Source organism: Rhinolophus ferrumequinum, chromosome 10 (genome assembly GCF_004115265.2).
Source record: "Rhinolophus ferrumequinum isolate MPI-CBG mRhiFer1 chromosome 10, mRhiFer1_v1.p, whole genome shotgun sequence".
NCBI classification, from domain to species: domain Eukaryota; kingdom Metazoa; phylum Chordata; class Mammalia; order Chiroptera; family Rhinolophidae; genus Rhinolophus; species Rhinolophus ferrumequinum.
The window spans coordinates 60,245,259-60,259,537 of NC_046293.1; the positions used below are offsets into that span (position 1 = coordinate 60,245,259).

A 14,279-nucleotide genomic window follows, 5' to 3' on the forward strand; every position below is an offset into this window, starting at 1 on the left:
GGCACTTTGCTTATGTGCTTTGTATCTCGGGACAGTTTTATGTAAAATTTCAGTTATAGCTAAATAGCTGTATCTTCTCTGAGGGAAAATAAAACCAATCTAATTATTATCTGACAAGTTAAAAAAGCCATGGATGGCATAAAAATACAAATTTTATAAACATTTTTAAAAAGAAATTCCTTAAAAATATGAATATTTTGAATTTTGATTTAGTATTTTGAGGGTACCTCGAGTGTAGAGAAATCATGGTTTTTGTTGTGTAGAGCACAAGTATATGTTAGACAATCTGTAAACTGTGTCATTAAATATTTTTCCCACAGAGAAAATAAATACTAAAACAAGAAAATTTGCAAGGATGAGAGAAGAAAATACATTTGTGGCTAGGAAAAAAATAAAAACAAGATTTATTTTAAGTACTTTAGACATATGTGAATTGGTAATTAAAATCTTCAGTGTCAAGATGTGCATTTTATTCTGTGTTTTATCAAATTATTTGTAGCAATGAGTTTTTTCTATTAAAAATATTTTAATAATCTTTGTTTAAATCAAGTCTATATTTAGATACATGAGACACTAAATAGATACTACCCTGTTAAAAAACATTAACATACATATCTTTTCAAAACAAATTTTCATACATGATTTAATTTCCCAGTTGTAATGCACATGATTATTTGTTAAAGTCAGTAGACCAGACATGGTGCAGAAATCAGCTGTCATTTGAATGAACTGATCTCATCACTTACGTAGAAGTCAATACCATGTCGGTCAGTGAAGCATTCTTAATGATGTCTGTATTACTAAACAAATGATCAGACTGGAGAACCTCAGGACTGCCTGTATTTCTCTTTAAGTGCTGGCCCTTTTTCCAGTCTGCTAAGTAATCACACTTTTTATTAAAAAGCATTTTTTAGTTGATTAATACATTTAACCTACACGTCATCATTAATAATTTAAAATAGCTTAACTGTCCTCCAGGGCTTATAAAAGATTGTATGATATGTAAAATAGGACGGTCTTTTAAGATTCTTCCGTTAAACAAATGCATGTAACAGTAAAGAACTTAATAGAGTTCAGATTATGCATTCTACTGTTCATGTTTTCCTTTTATAGGCCATCTGTGTAGGACCAGAAAACATGCAGATAATGTATCCGGCTATATTTGACCAGTTACTCGCATTTGTAGAATTTTCCTGTAAACCTCCACAGTATGGACAGCTGGAAACAAAGCACATTGCAAATGCAAAATATAATCAGGTAATTTACTCTAAATTACATTTACTTTGTAAGATTTCATGACTTGTAAATGCAAGTCAATTCCACTTAAGATGGACTCTGATTATCTCAGAAACTTTTCATTCACAAATAAACTTGCATATGTTTGTTAACAGTTTAAGCTGAAAAGAAATATTTGAAAAATCTTTTCTGTGTTTCTTTTTTTCTTATTTATGATTTTCATTTCACACGTGATTCTCCAGGAAGTTTGGCATTTCATATTACTCTATAGGACATCTTCCTTCAAAGTTCCTTTCTTAGCTGCCCCATACCATTACAAAATGGTTTCTAAATCCCTAAGCCTAATTTTATCTAAAATAGATACCTGCAATGCAAAATGAAAATATCTGTGTGTACTAAATAAGAAGTTGTCTACTACTGGTGTGAAATTCAGTTGGATTTTACATAAAAGATTTATAGCCATAATTGGCAAACTTGAACTTTGTTTTGGCTTAGGGGAAAAGTAAATTTCTGAATGCGTGCACATGCTGATTTTGTTCACACAACATTAAAATTATAATTTTACATGGTCCGAAAAGTAGTTTTAATGTGTATTAACTTTTCTCATTCTATTTGTCTTGCAACACAATGGAATCACAATAGATCCAACTATTTGCACCGGTGAGTTAAATTTCCTAAAATTGTCCTAACCTATTGGCAACAAATAAAGTACATCTTTCCCAGTTCCTGATAGAATGCTCTGTGTGCTTTTTCCGATAGTTTTAATTTTTGCCTGGCTGAAAATTATTTCATGAAGTACATATCTCTTTGAAAACTTTGCATGTGATATAATCTGACCTAAAACCAAGGACTGAACTTTAAGACCAAGAAGCTTTCTCTTTGAAAACAATATGATTTCATTTAATCTCATTTATTTTAACTTCATTTGAAAATATTACTTTCTAGGCGGAATGGGTAGCCTTGAATTATGTACCGTTTGCTGAAAGGTCTTTAGAAGTAGTTGTGGATTTGTACCAAAAAACAGCCTGTCACAAAGCAGTGGTGAATGAGAAAGTACTCCAGAATATTATTAAGGTATCTCTTTTTTTTAATTTCTACATTTTCATTTGACGATGACAGTATTATTGAAATTACTCTTTAGGTAATAATATATTATCGTATATTGAGATAAATAGAAAATATAATTTATATTATTATTTATAGTGACTTTTCTCCAACATTCGCGAATAATATTTAGGAAGCTGTTTTTCTAATGTATGAGGTTTTTTTAATGAAAAATATTTTAAAGTAAGTATGCATTAGATTTTTTACAATTGTTAAATTTTGCTACATAAGACAATGAGGATCCAGGTTCTTAAGATAGTACTTGTCGTATTTTGATAGTACTTGTCGTATTTTGAAGTCGATGAGCATTCAGGGAGAAATTCACAATGCAGCCCTTTGTTTTCACTGATCGATCACGCATACTGTCTTCTGGCAGTCATCTTCAGAATCCATCTCTATTGACTGTGCCCCATTCCTCCAAAGTTTATTTCTTGTTTTTCCCTCTAATTTGAAGGACCAACTTAAACCTTGCTCTTCCCCTAGCACACCGATGTGCCTCTTATTTACTGAACAAAAAGAGGCCAATATGAACAGACTGCCCTCAAAGAACACCTTTCTCTGTTTCTTTCTTTGTGTCCATCCTTTCTTCTTCCCACCTTTCTCTGTTAGTGATTTTTTCCTTCATTTTCCTTTCAGCCTCTTAGACTTTATCTTGGAAAGGTGAATAAGCCTTTTATACAAGTACTTTCTCTTCGTTTACTTCCTACTCAAATTGCCATCCTCTTTCAACTTTCCTTTACTTAGCTTCTGGCCCTCACCTAGCCACCAGTCACTCGACCTATTTATTGTATGCTGGCTTACTTCCATATTGTGCTACAGAAAGTACTTGCTTAAAGTTACAGAAGATCAAATCCTCAAACTCTAAGCCCTTTTCTAATTCTTTATCTTCCCTATAACGTGGTACTACTGCCTTTGTCTTCTTAAAACTCTTTCTTCTCTTGACTTTGTTGTATTTTTTACCACTCACCACTCACTCCATCGTAACTGTCCTCTCTCTCCTCATTTATTAAGAATATTTTTTCAGTCATCTCTCTTACTAGCTACTAACTAAATAGTAAAGATTAAAAAATGAGTAAGATAATTCTTACATTTAATAATTCAATATAGGAATATAGAAAGGTAAATAATAATACAGTGTGTTAAGCGCTAAGTGACAACCACAGAGTGGAGGCAGCTTTGCATTCAGATAGACCTGGCTTAGAAATAGTGCCCTGCAATTTACTTGCTGCTCTATGATTTTGGGCAAATGAACCGGTCTGAGAATGCTTCTCATGTGTAAAAAAAGGATAATACTAATACCACTTACATGTCTTAACTAAAAAGAGAACCAACCAATTGAGATACAGCATTTATTAGGTTGGTGCAAAAGTAATTGCGGTTTAAAAGGCTAAAAATAATTGCAAAAATTGCAATTACGTTTGCCCCAACCTAATAATAATATTTGTCAAGTAGTCTGCTGAATAAAACTTAGTTTCTCCCATAGATAAGGAAGTAACTAAACTGCCTATGGGATTTTGGCAAGGATTAACAGAAGTGACACCTGAAGGAGTAATAGCGTTTGGTAGATAAAAAGGGAGAGGTAAATTTATTACCTAATTTATAGGTAAATTAAGCAGCATAAAAGATCATGATATATTTTAAAGAACTGTTGAGACATTCAATTTAGGGAGGTGACAAGGTCTGGAATAATTCTGAAAAGATAGCTATGGGTTTTATTCATAAGGAATCAGACTTTATTCTTTAACGATTGAAGGGTCGAACATTGAAGAGTGGCATGAATCAGTTTGCATTTTTAAAGGAATTAAATAATGCCTTTCTGTACTCGCACTTAGTTGATGCCACTTAACTGCACTGTATTGTGGTTAACTGGGCAAGGCTCTTCCTTTCTCAAAAAGTGTGAGCTTTGTGACAGCAAGACTGAATTTCCCAGTTCCACATACATTTACTGAGTATGCAGTAGATTCCAATCCCTTTGTTATTTGCTTAAATATGTTAAAAAATAAAATGTATAAATCGAACAGATCTATTGTGCTTAATGTTCCCTTAATTTCAGTAAAATACTAATTGCAGTAGTAAACCATACTTTACTGAGTAGTAAACCAAACTCAGTCTAACCTTGAGTTATAAAATGTTAACTCAGGATGGCCCTAGTATAATTTAGTATCCTTTCGTTTGCAAATGACATACATTCAGGCTCTGACTAGTTTTAACAATAAAAAGGATTTATTAGTGTGCTTAGTTGGAAAATTCAGAGATTCAGTAGTATCACCAAAACCCCAATTTTTTACTCTATGGTCTGCTTGCTAAGGGTTGAGTGCATCCTGTTTTTCCTTATAGCTTTAGACTAAAAAAGGCATTATATGTCCAGTAGGAGGGGTGTGTGTGTGTATGTGTGTGTGTGTACACGTGCTTCTGTTACATTGTTATTCTTAAGTTCCCTAAATTAACCTAAAGTGGACCAGCTTTAGTCCCATGTCTAATCTTAAACCAGCGATTAAAGCCAGGGAAATGGAGTCGATTGGTTTAATAAGGTAATCGTCTCCTTACCCTAATTCCCTATTGAAGGTGGGGTCAGCTTCCCCCAGAGCAGGTGGGGAGGGGAAAGGGATCAACAAATTCTGGGTAACCTAATTCTCTGTTAGTGGAGGTCCACTTCCTGCTAATATATCATGGTTCCTATGAGTACTATGTGAGTACTCAGTAATAATTTGTGTGGGGGATGATACAATTGGATTTCATGTTCATTCACTCCACTCCGTAACATTGAAATATGAAAATTTATCTCTATACTCTTTCTCTGACTAGAATTGTTCCATAAAGTCAGAATTTTCACTCTGATGCAAATTATCTGACAGTGTGCTGATAGTATTAATTGATGGTACTCTGGGATAACTCACTGTGATAGTTTGGTCAGTCTGGTCTTCTAGTTGGCTGCATAGACTCTGACCAGAGAAGTCTATTCTGCACTGTCAAATTAGTGCTTTCATGGTTAACAACAGCCTGTCTCAAAAGTTGATCAATTAAAAAGTAAGTCTCAGCATCTTAGTCACTATACATAGCTCAGATGCTCTACTCCTATATCCTCAAGGGTGAAAGATAAAATAAACCATCGTCTTGAATTATTAATTTTACTAAAATATTTGGAAAAGGAAAAAATATGTTATAATGTTAAAGTAGAAGATAAAATTCAGTGAATTTTAGATATACGTCACATTAATGATTCTTTTAGCTATCTTTATTCTCCCCTAACCATTATTGGGAAAAAATAAGCAATATTGATCTTTCTTGGGTGGGAGAATCCCATCAGTCAAATTATGTTCTTTTAGAACATAATTTGTTAGAACATAATATGCATCAGAATGTTCTAATTCCATAACATCAAGCTGAGGGAAGCTGCAAAGTTTTAAGTTTCCTACTCTTGCTCTTAACTTTTCAGATAACAACCCTATTTTTTAGGATGGGAAACAGGTTCAGAAAGGTTGTTTCTTCTTCAGTGACGTTGCTTATAAAATGGAGACAGGCTTTAAAAGTATATCTTTCTAAGCAGTCGGATTTGAGGACCGTGACTGAGAATTGGTGTTTCTAGAAAATAACATCCTTTTTAAAATGAAAATGCCTATGCTATTTTTTTCTCTCTGCTGTCATCTTTTTTTTTTTTTAAGTAAAGTTGTGTGTCTATGGTTTAATTAATACTTATCTCATACTGTCTTTTTATTTTCACAGACCCTTAGGGTTCCTCTCAGTTTGAAGTATTCCTGCCCTTCTGAAAGCACATGGAAACTAGCAGTATCTTCTCTCCTCAAGGTTCTTTCTATTGGGCTACCTGTAGCCAGGCAGCATGCTTCTTCTGGAAAATTTGACAGTATGTGGCCAGAGCTAGCCAACACTTTTGAAGACTTTCTCTTTACTAAAAGGTCAGCTAATTTATTTTTGCAATTAGGACAATCTTTCAAGAATTGCACATTGTACCTATAATTGCTCTAAAAACAGTATTTCTAATTATTCATTAACAAAGTAATTGATTAGTAAGATTGCTAGATTTGTATACAAAGCACAACTGGATTAGGCATTTTTCCTTTGGATACATTATATGTGAACAGTGGAGACTTTTGCTCTTTACAATGGTTTTGATTGTAAGATAGAAATCTATATATAAGACCTTACGAATGCATCATAATTAAGGAAGCATGGTTTTAACTTGATGAAGCTAATAAGATCCAGTTTTTAAACCAGTTGCCCATTTGGCATTACAAAAGGAAAACAAAGTCAGAAAATCAGTATTTTACCAGAATAAATTAGATCAGTGGCAGTGATGATTAGCTCTTTAAGATGTTTAGGTTTGGAGGTTCCTCAAAAGATTAAAAAAGAAATACAGTTGTCCCCCCTTATCCGTGGAGAATATATTCCAAGACCCCCAGTGGATGCCTGAAACCACCAAACCCTATATATACTATGTTTTTTCCTATGTACCTATGTATGTATGTACCTACGTATTATAGGTACATACATAGCTATAATAAGGTTTAATTTATAAATTAGGCACATTAAGAGATTAACAACAATAACTAATAAGAAAATAGAACAATTATAACAATATACTGAAATAAAAGTTATGTGAGTGTGGTCCCCAAAAAACATGATGAGGGTTAGCAAAGAAAAATGGGATTTTCATTGTATGATATCCAACTGAAGACATAGGTTAAGGATGCTATTTTGACCCCTCACTATTTGGAATGAGAAATTCGCTGCAGTTCATCTAGAGCTGTATTATCCAATACAGTAGTCACTAGATGCAATTAATATAATTTTTAAATTCAGCAAAATTAAAAACTCAGTTCTTTAGTCTCACTAAACAGGTTTCAAATTCTCCTTGCCAAGTGTTGCTAGTGACTGTCATGTTGGACAGTGTAAATTATTGAACATTTCCTTCGTCACAGAAATTTCCTTTGGTTGGCACTTATCTAAAATGTGACATTTTACTAACGACAGACTCATTTGTAATAGCTGTGATAGCCAGGTAGTCTTCAGTTCTACAATCGAATTTTCTTTTGTGCTATGATAGTGAAATTCTGTGACAACAAAAATTTTTCTATTTTTACACCCATTAATCATTTTTTAAAACTATAAAATGATAAATGTATCATGCACTGCTATATAACCATTTAAAATTATTAGTTTGAAACCATAACCATTTAAATTATGAATTTGATACACTTTGAGAAAAATCCTACATTGGCACATTCATAATATCAGATGAATCCACAACAGAATGATTTAACTGAAGAGATTCTGCCTACCTTTCTAATGTTGTTTAGTTATTCAGTAAAGAAAAGTTGTAGAGTGCATAAGGGTTAACCTAGGACATGTGATTCTAATTTCTGTTTCTGAAGATCATCAAACTCTGTTTTGCTTTCGTGTGTATTATCTCTAGAAATTTGATTGATACCAATGCAAACATACTGTTTGTATTTGAATAAAAATTATAGGGACTCACAAAGCATATTCAAACAAATCATGTTTTTATCTTTAAAATAACCCTGAAAATTTGTGTTCCTTTGTGGACTTCATTGCCCAAATCACTGTTAATTTATATAAAACAAATAGATTTAGAATTTAAACTTTCTCCTTTGGTCCCCAATTATCTGTTTATGCATGTTGCCCTATTAATATGTTGAATAAACTTTTTTTCAAAATTGAGGTGACATTGGTTTATAACATTATATAAGTTTCAGGTGTGCAACATTATAATTCGATATGTGTGTACACTATAGCGTGCTCACCACCGAAAGTCTAGTTTCCGTCTGTCACCATACATTTGACCCTAAAAAGATAAAAACCCGTTTTGCCCCCCTACCTTTCTTCCCTTCTGATAACCACCAATCTGTTGTCCTTATCGATGAGTTTGCTTTTATTGTTTCTCTTTTTTTATATTCCACATGAGTGAAATCATACAATTTTTATCCTTTTCTATCTGACTTATTTTACTTAGCATAATACCCGCAAGTCCATCCATGTTGTCACAAATGGCAATATTTCATCTTTTTTACGGCCGAGTAGTATTCCATCGTGTGTGTGTGTGTGTGTGTGTGTGTGTGTGTGTGTGTGTGTGTATAACTTTATCTGGTTATCCAGTGATGGACACTTAGGTTATTTCTGAGGAAGCTCCATAGTTGCTGCAGCAATTTACAACCCCCATAACAGTGTATGAGAGTTCCCTTTTCTCCACATCCTCTCCAACACTTGTTATTTCTTGTCTTTTTGATAATAGCCATTTTAACAGGTGCAAGGTGATATCTCATTGTAGTTTTGATTTGTGTTTCCCTAATAATTAGTGATGTTGAACATCTTTTCATATACCTGTTGATCATCTGATGTCTTCCTTGAAAAGCTATCTATTCAGATCCTTTGCCCATTTTTTTAATCAGGTTGTTTGATTTGGGGGGAGGGCAGTTATATGAGTTCTTGATATATTTTGGATTCTAACTCCTTGTCTGAAGTATCATTTGAAAATATCTTTTCCCATTCGGTTGGTTTCCTTTTCATTTTGTTGATGTTTTCCTTTGCTGTGCCAAAGCTTTTTAGTTGATGTAGTCCAGTTTGTTTATTTGTGTTTTTGTTTCCCTAGCTGTTGAGGTCAAATCCACCAAAACATTGCTAACTGATATCCAGGAACTTAGGACCTATGTTGTCTTCTGTGTATCGTACTGTTTCAGGTCTTTAATCCATTTCGAGTTAATTTTTGTGTATGGTGTAAGATAGTGGTCTAGTTTCATTCTTTTATATGTCATTGTCCAGTTTTCCCAAAACCATTTAATGAAGAGACTTTCTTCTCTCCTTTGTATATTCTTGGATCCATTGTTGTAAATTAATTGTCCATATATGTGTAGGTTTATTTATGGGCTCTCAGTTCTGTTCCATTGGTCAGTTATGTGTGTTTTTCTGCCGGTACCATGCTGTTTTGATTACTGTAGCTTTATAGTGTGGTTTGAAATAAGGGAGTGTGAGTCCTCTGGCTTTGTTCTTTTGTTCTCAGGATTGCTTTGGCTGTTAATGGTCTTTTGTGGTTTCATACAAATTGGAGGATTTTTTTTGTTGTATTTCTATGATAAATGCCACTGGGGTTTTGGTAGGGATTGCATTGAATCTATGGATTGCATTGGGGTAATATGGACATTTTAACATTGTTAATTCTTCCAATTCCTAAGCACAGAAAAACTTGCCATTTCTTTGTTTCTTCTTCAATTTCTTTCATTAATGTCTTATAGTTTTCAGGGTACAAGTCTCTCACTTACTTTGTTAAATTTATTCCTAGGTATTTTACTCTTTTTGTTGGAATTGTAAATGAGATTCTTTTCTTTCTTCTTTTTTTTTAAGGAGGGCGCAGCTCACAGTGTGGCCCATGCAGGGACTGAACCGGTAACCTTGGTGTTATTAGCACCACGCTGTAACCGCCTGAGCTAACCGGCTACCCCAATGAGATTCTTTTCTTGACTTCTCTTTCTGATATTTTGTTGTTAGTGTATAGAAACACAACAGATTTTATATACTGATTTGGTACCCCACAACTTTACTGTATTCATTTGTTATTTTTCATGTTTTTTGGGGTGGAGTAGAGTCTTAAGGGTTTTTTACATGTAAAATCATGTCATCCACAAATATTGACAGTTTTACTTCTTCTTTTCCGGTATGTGTACCTTTTATTTCTTTTTGTTGCCTATTTTCTCTAGCTAGGACTTTCAATACTATGATGAACAGAAGTGGCAAGAGTGGGCATCTTTGTCTTGTTCTTGATCTTAAAGAGAAAGCTTTCAGTTTTTCACTGAAACGTTGCTATGATGTTAGTTATTGGTTTGTCTTATTTAGCCTTTATTATGTTGAGGTACTTTCCTTCTATGCCTATTTTATTGAAAGTTTTTATCATAAATGGATGTTGAATCTTGTCAGATGCTTTTTTAGCTATTGAGATGATCATATGATTTCTATCCTTCGTTTTGATAATGTGGTGTGTCATGTTGATTGATTTGCAGATGATGAACCATCCTTGAACCAGCCCTGAAATAAATCCCACTTGATCATGATGTGATTTTTGTTTTGTATTTACCATCAGGTTTATACAAAACATCTTATAGATAAAATAGTCCTTTTTCTTCCAATAGCATGTTATCTTCATTTGCCTATATAAGTTTTGTCCTTTTTCTCCTCCCCTGTTATGTTTTTGTTGTCACAAATTGTCCTTTTTTTATGTTGTGTGTTCACTACCAAATTGAAGTAAGCACTATTTTTAATGCTTTTTTCCCTTTAACCTTCCTGATATAATTAAGTGCCTCACACTTAATTACAGTCTGTAATTGAGTTGCAATTATCTGATTCTGTCTATCACCCTACTCAAAGTTTTGTTTATTTTTGCCTTTTCATTTCCAGTAGAACAGTTAGTTCCTTTAAACATTTCTTGTAAGGCAGTTTTTGATGTAGTGAACTCCTTCTGCTTTTCTTTGTCTGGGAAAGCCTTTATTTCTCCTTCATATCTGAAAGATCACTTAGCTGGATATATTATTCTTGTATGACAGTTTTCATTTTTCATTATTTTGAAAATGTCATTCCACTCTCTCCTGGCCTATGGAGTTTCTGCTGAGAAATCTGATGATGTAGTCTGATGGGGGTCCCTTTGTAAATTACTGTCTTTTTTCCCCCTGGCTACCTTAAAAATTCTTTTTTTATCATTGACTTCAGATAATTTTAATACAACGCATCTTGGAGAAGGTCTTTTTGTATTGAGGTAATTAGGTGTTCTGTTAGCTTCTGGTGCTTCTATGTCCAGCTCCTTCCCCAGGACTGGTAAGTTCCTATCTATTATTTCCATAAATAGGCTCTCTGTTCCCTTCTTCCTCTCTTCTCCTTCTGGATACCCATTATCCTTATGTTGCCCTTTCTAATGGACTTGGATTGTTCTCATAGAGTTCTTCCATTTAAAAAAAAATTCTTAGTTCTCTCTGCTCATCCACCTGAATTTTTTGTAGACTTATACCTTCGAGCTCACTAATTCTCTCTTCCATACAGTTTGCTCTATTTCCAGTGCTTTCTAATGCATTCTTCATCTCATTTATTGAGTTCAGCTCCAGAATTTCTGTTTGGTTCTTTTTTAGAGTTTCAGTCTCTTTGGTAAAGTATTCCTTCTTTTCATTAATTGTATTCCTGAGTTCACTGAACTGCCTTTCTGAGTTTTCTTGTTTAGTTTCTTCATGACAACAATTTTAAATTTTCTATCATTTAAGTCACAATCTTCTGTGACTTTGATTTCTGGAGAATTGTCATTTTCTTTTTGTTACTGTGATTATCCATGGGGCTTTATGGGTTGTTCCTCTGCCAGTGCATTTGAAGTAGCAAAAGCCTTTCTTCTTTAGGTATAGCTTTAATGTTAACAATTCAGCAGGTTGATAATCCGAGGCCTTTCTTTAGTTTTCCAATAGGTGGCACTATAGCACAAGTTTTTGGTTTCTCTTACCTGAGCTAATTCTGGTTGTATTTGAAAGCCAACAGTTTCCACATTCTAAGGCCTCTGCCAGATATGTCAAATGTGCCCTCTTTGTTACTGCTCTGGGGTTGCTGGTGCCCTGCTGCTTCCAGTGTTGCTGCTGTTGTGAGGTTCTTTGCTGTTGCAGGCATCACCATCAGGGTCACAGAGATGGCCACGCCCCTGATGCATCTAGGTTGTCTGAGTCTCAGGCAGGCAATGTGTCTGGAGCAGGGGTCCCGAGCCCTGCCATTGCTGCTTCCTGATTTCTTGTGGCGGCTGGCTCTGCTTTGACCTGGTAGCAAGAGATATGTGCACCACCTCCGCTGCTGTTACCAAGCTCCAGTGGTGCTTCATTTCCACAGCCAGGGGAGGAAGCCAGTGCCTCTGGCGCTCACCCTGCGGAGGCCCTGGAACGGGGTTCTGGAGTTGTGGCCCCATCTCTGCCTCTTCTGCTGTGCTCCCTTGGGCTGTGCAGTTACAGGCATCATCCCTGCCATCCCTTCAGTTCCACCTACCATATGCGTTCCAGTCCACCCACCTTCAGATGTTCAGATGTGTGGATCTCTTGGGCACCCTAGTGTGTTGAGCACAGGAATTTTGCTGAGTAACAGATGTCCCACTAATTAATAGATAAAGTGGAGAGAAACAGAGAGCGTTTCACTTCGTCACTAGTTAGTTGGTAATAAAAATGAAGTGCTCACTATGATATCTCCTCTGAATAAGCTTTTAGTTTTGGGTTTTGTTTTGTTTGCAATGAGTACAACTATTAGAAGAGACGTGGGCAAGTGTGAATTTATACAATAAATGGTCTGTGGGCCTTAAGTTAAAAATTACTAAGTACTACCCAAAATAATTGAAATGAAACGTTCACACAAAAACTTGTATACTAATGCTCATAGCAGCATTATCATAATAGACAAAAAGTGAAAACAATCCCGAAGTTCATCAGCTGATAAAGAGACAAATTAAATGTGGTACATCCATACGGAGAAATATTCTGCTATGGAAAGGAATGTAATATTGATGCTTGCTATGACATAGATGAATACTGAAAACATTATACTAAGTGAAAGAAACCAGACACAAAAGGCCATATATTATATGATCTTATTTATGTGATATGTCCAGAATAGGCATATCCATAGTGACAGAAAGTAGACTAGTGGTTGTCAGAAGTGGAAGGAGGGGAGAATGGTGAGTGACTACTAATTGATAGTTTTTTTGGAGGGTGATGAAAATATTCTAGAATTAAAAGTGACGGTCGTTGCACAATTTTGTGAATATACTAAAAAGCACTGAATTATACACTTTGAAAGGATAAATTTATGGTATATGAATTATATCTCAATAAATTTTTTTAATGTACTGTTCAGAGAGAACTACCAAAAAATACAAACAATATCAGTTTGAAGGCTATTTTATTTCAAATAAAGATTAATGAAAATCATTTTTTAAAATATCCCTACTGTAGTTCCCAAACTTAGAGAATATAAGGATCTTATATGGCCCATTTGTACCTACAGTATTGACCATCTCCCCTTATAATTTTTAGGTAAATTCTGTTAATCATTAGCCTGTTTTAAAGCTCAACCAATATTGTTGATGTGCTCCATGTATCGGGTAAAGATACTAACTATAAATTAAAATAAATAACTATTAGTTTGGGTTCTGAGATCAAATTACCCAAACTGTGTACAATCGAATGATTTCCTAATTTTATTGATCATTAAGATTAGGAAAAGTGAACATTTCAGTTTTTAGCTTTGTATTCTACTCCCTTCCCTCATGATAAGATAATTTAAAAAATACAGTTTAGTGTTTCTGATATATGATCCCATAATATTAGTATTGAGTATGTTTCTAATAAGCTTTTTTTATTGGTAGTCAGCCAATTGGCATTCGTGTGCATGTGTACTTTAATACCTATAAATAGATAAACCAAATAATACCAAAGAGAGCAATGATAGTCCTAAATACAAAACTACATATTTTATTATACTTCTAAACTTAAATGTGATAATACTGTTTTTACATTTAGAACATAAAAGAATTTAGGCTCAAATATCAGATAAGTCTAGGTTCAAATTGTGGCCTTGTCATTTATTTACAGTGTGTTCTTGATCATATTACTAGCCATTCTCAGCTTCAGTTTCCTCTTCTGTCAATGGCATGGTAATAATACTCCATGTAGCTACTGTGGAAACATAGGAAATAATACAAATAAAGCTCTTAGTACAGTGGGGGGCTCCCTAATTTTAGCTGTCACTATTACTGTAATAACCATTACTGGCCTATTCTCAGCTGTTTTTAAGTAGTTAATATTTCAATGTTTCGTAAGTTTAATACCAGTTTACTGCTGTTTCTTATTAAGAGCTACAAGGTCTAGAATTCACTTTGGTTCTCTTAGAACTACTGATTTCTTCTG

General features: G+C 34.2%; 1 protein-coding gene across 5 annotated transcripts in view; it reads left to right on the forward strand.

The window, feature by feature from the left end:
* Positions 1–14,279, forward strand: part of MON2 (MON2 homolog, regulator of endosome-to-Golgi trafficking) — a 102,161-nt gene that overhangs the window by 74,038 nt on the left and 13,844 nt on the right. For 3 of the 5 annotated variants that reach the window (XM_033116765.1, XM_033116766.1, XM_033116769.1), the window contains 4 exons: positions 1,114–1,257; positions 1,879–1,896; positions 2,182–2,310; positions 6,064–6,254. In XM_033116765.1, coding sequence (XP_032972656.1) covers positions 1,114–1,257; positions 1,879–1,896; positions 2,182–2,310; positions 6,064–6,254 — 482 coding nt within the window. The remainder of the gene's footprint in view (positions 1–1,113; positions 1,258–1,878; positions 1,897–2,181; positions 2,311–6,063; positions 6,255–14,279) is intronic. The other 2 variants (XM_033116767.1, XM_033116768.1) reach the window with 1 other exon arrangement.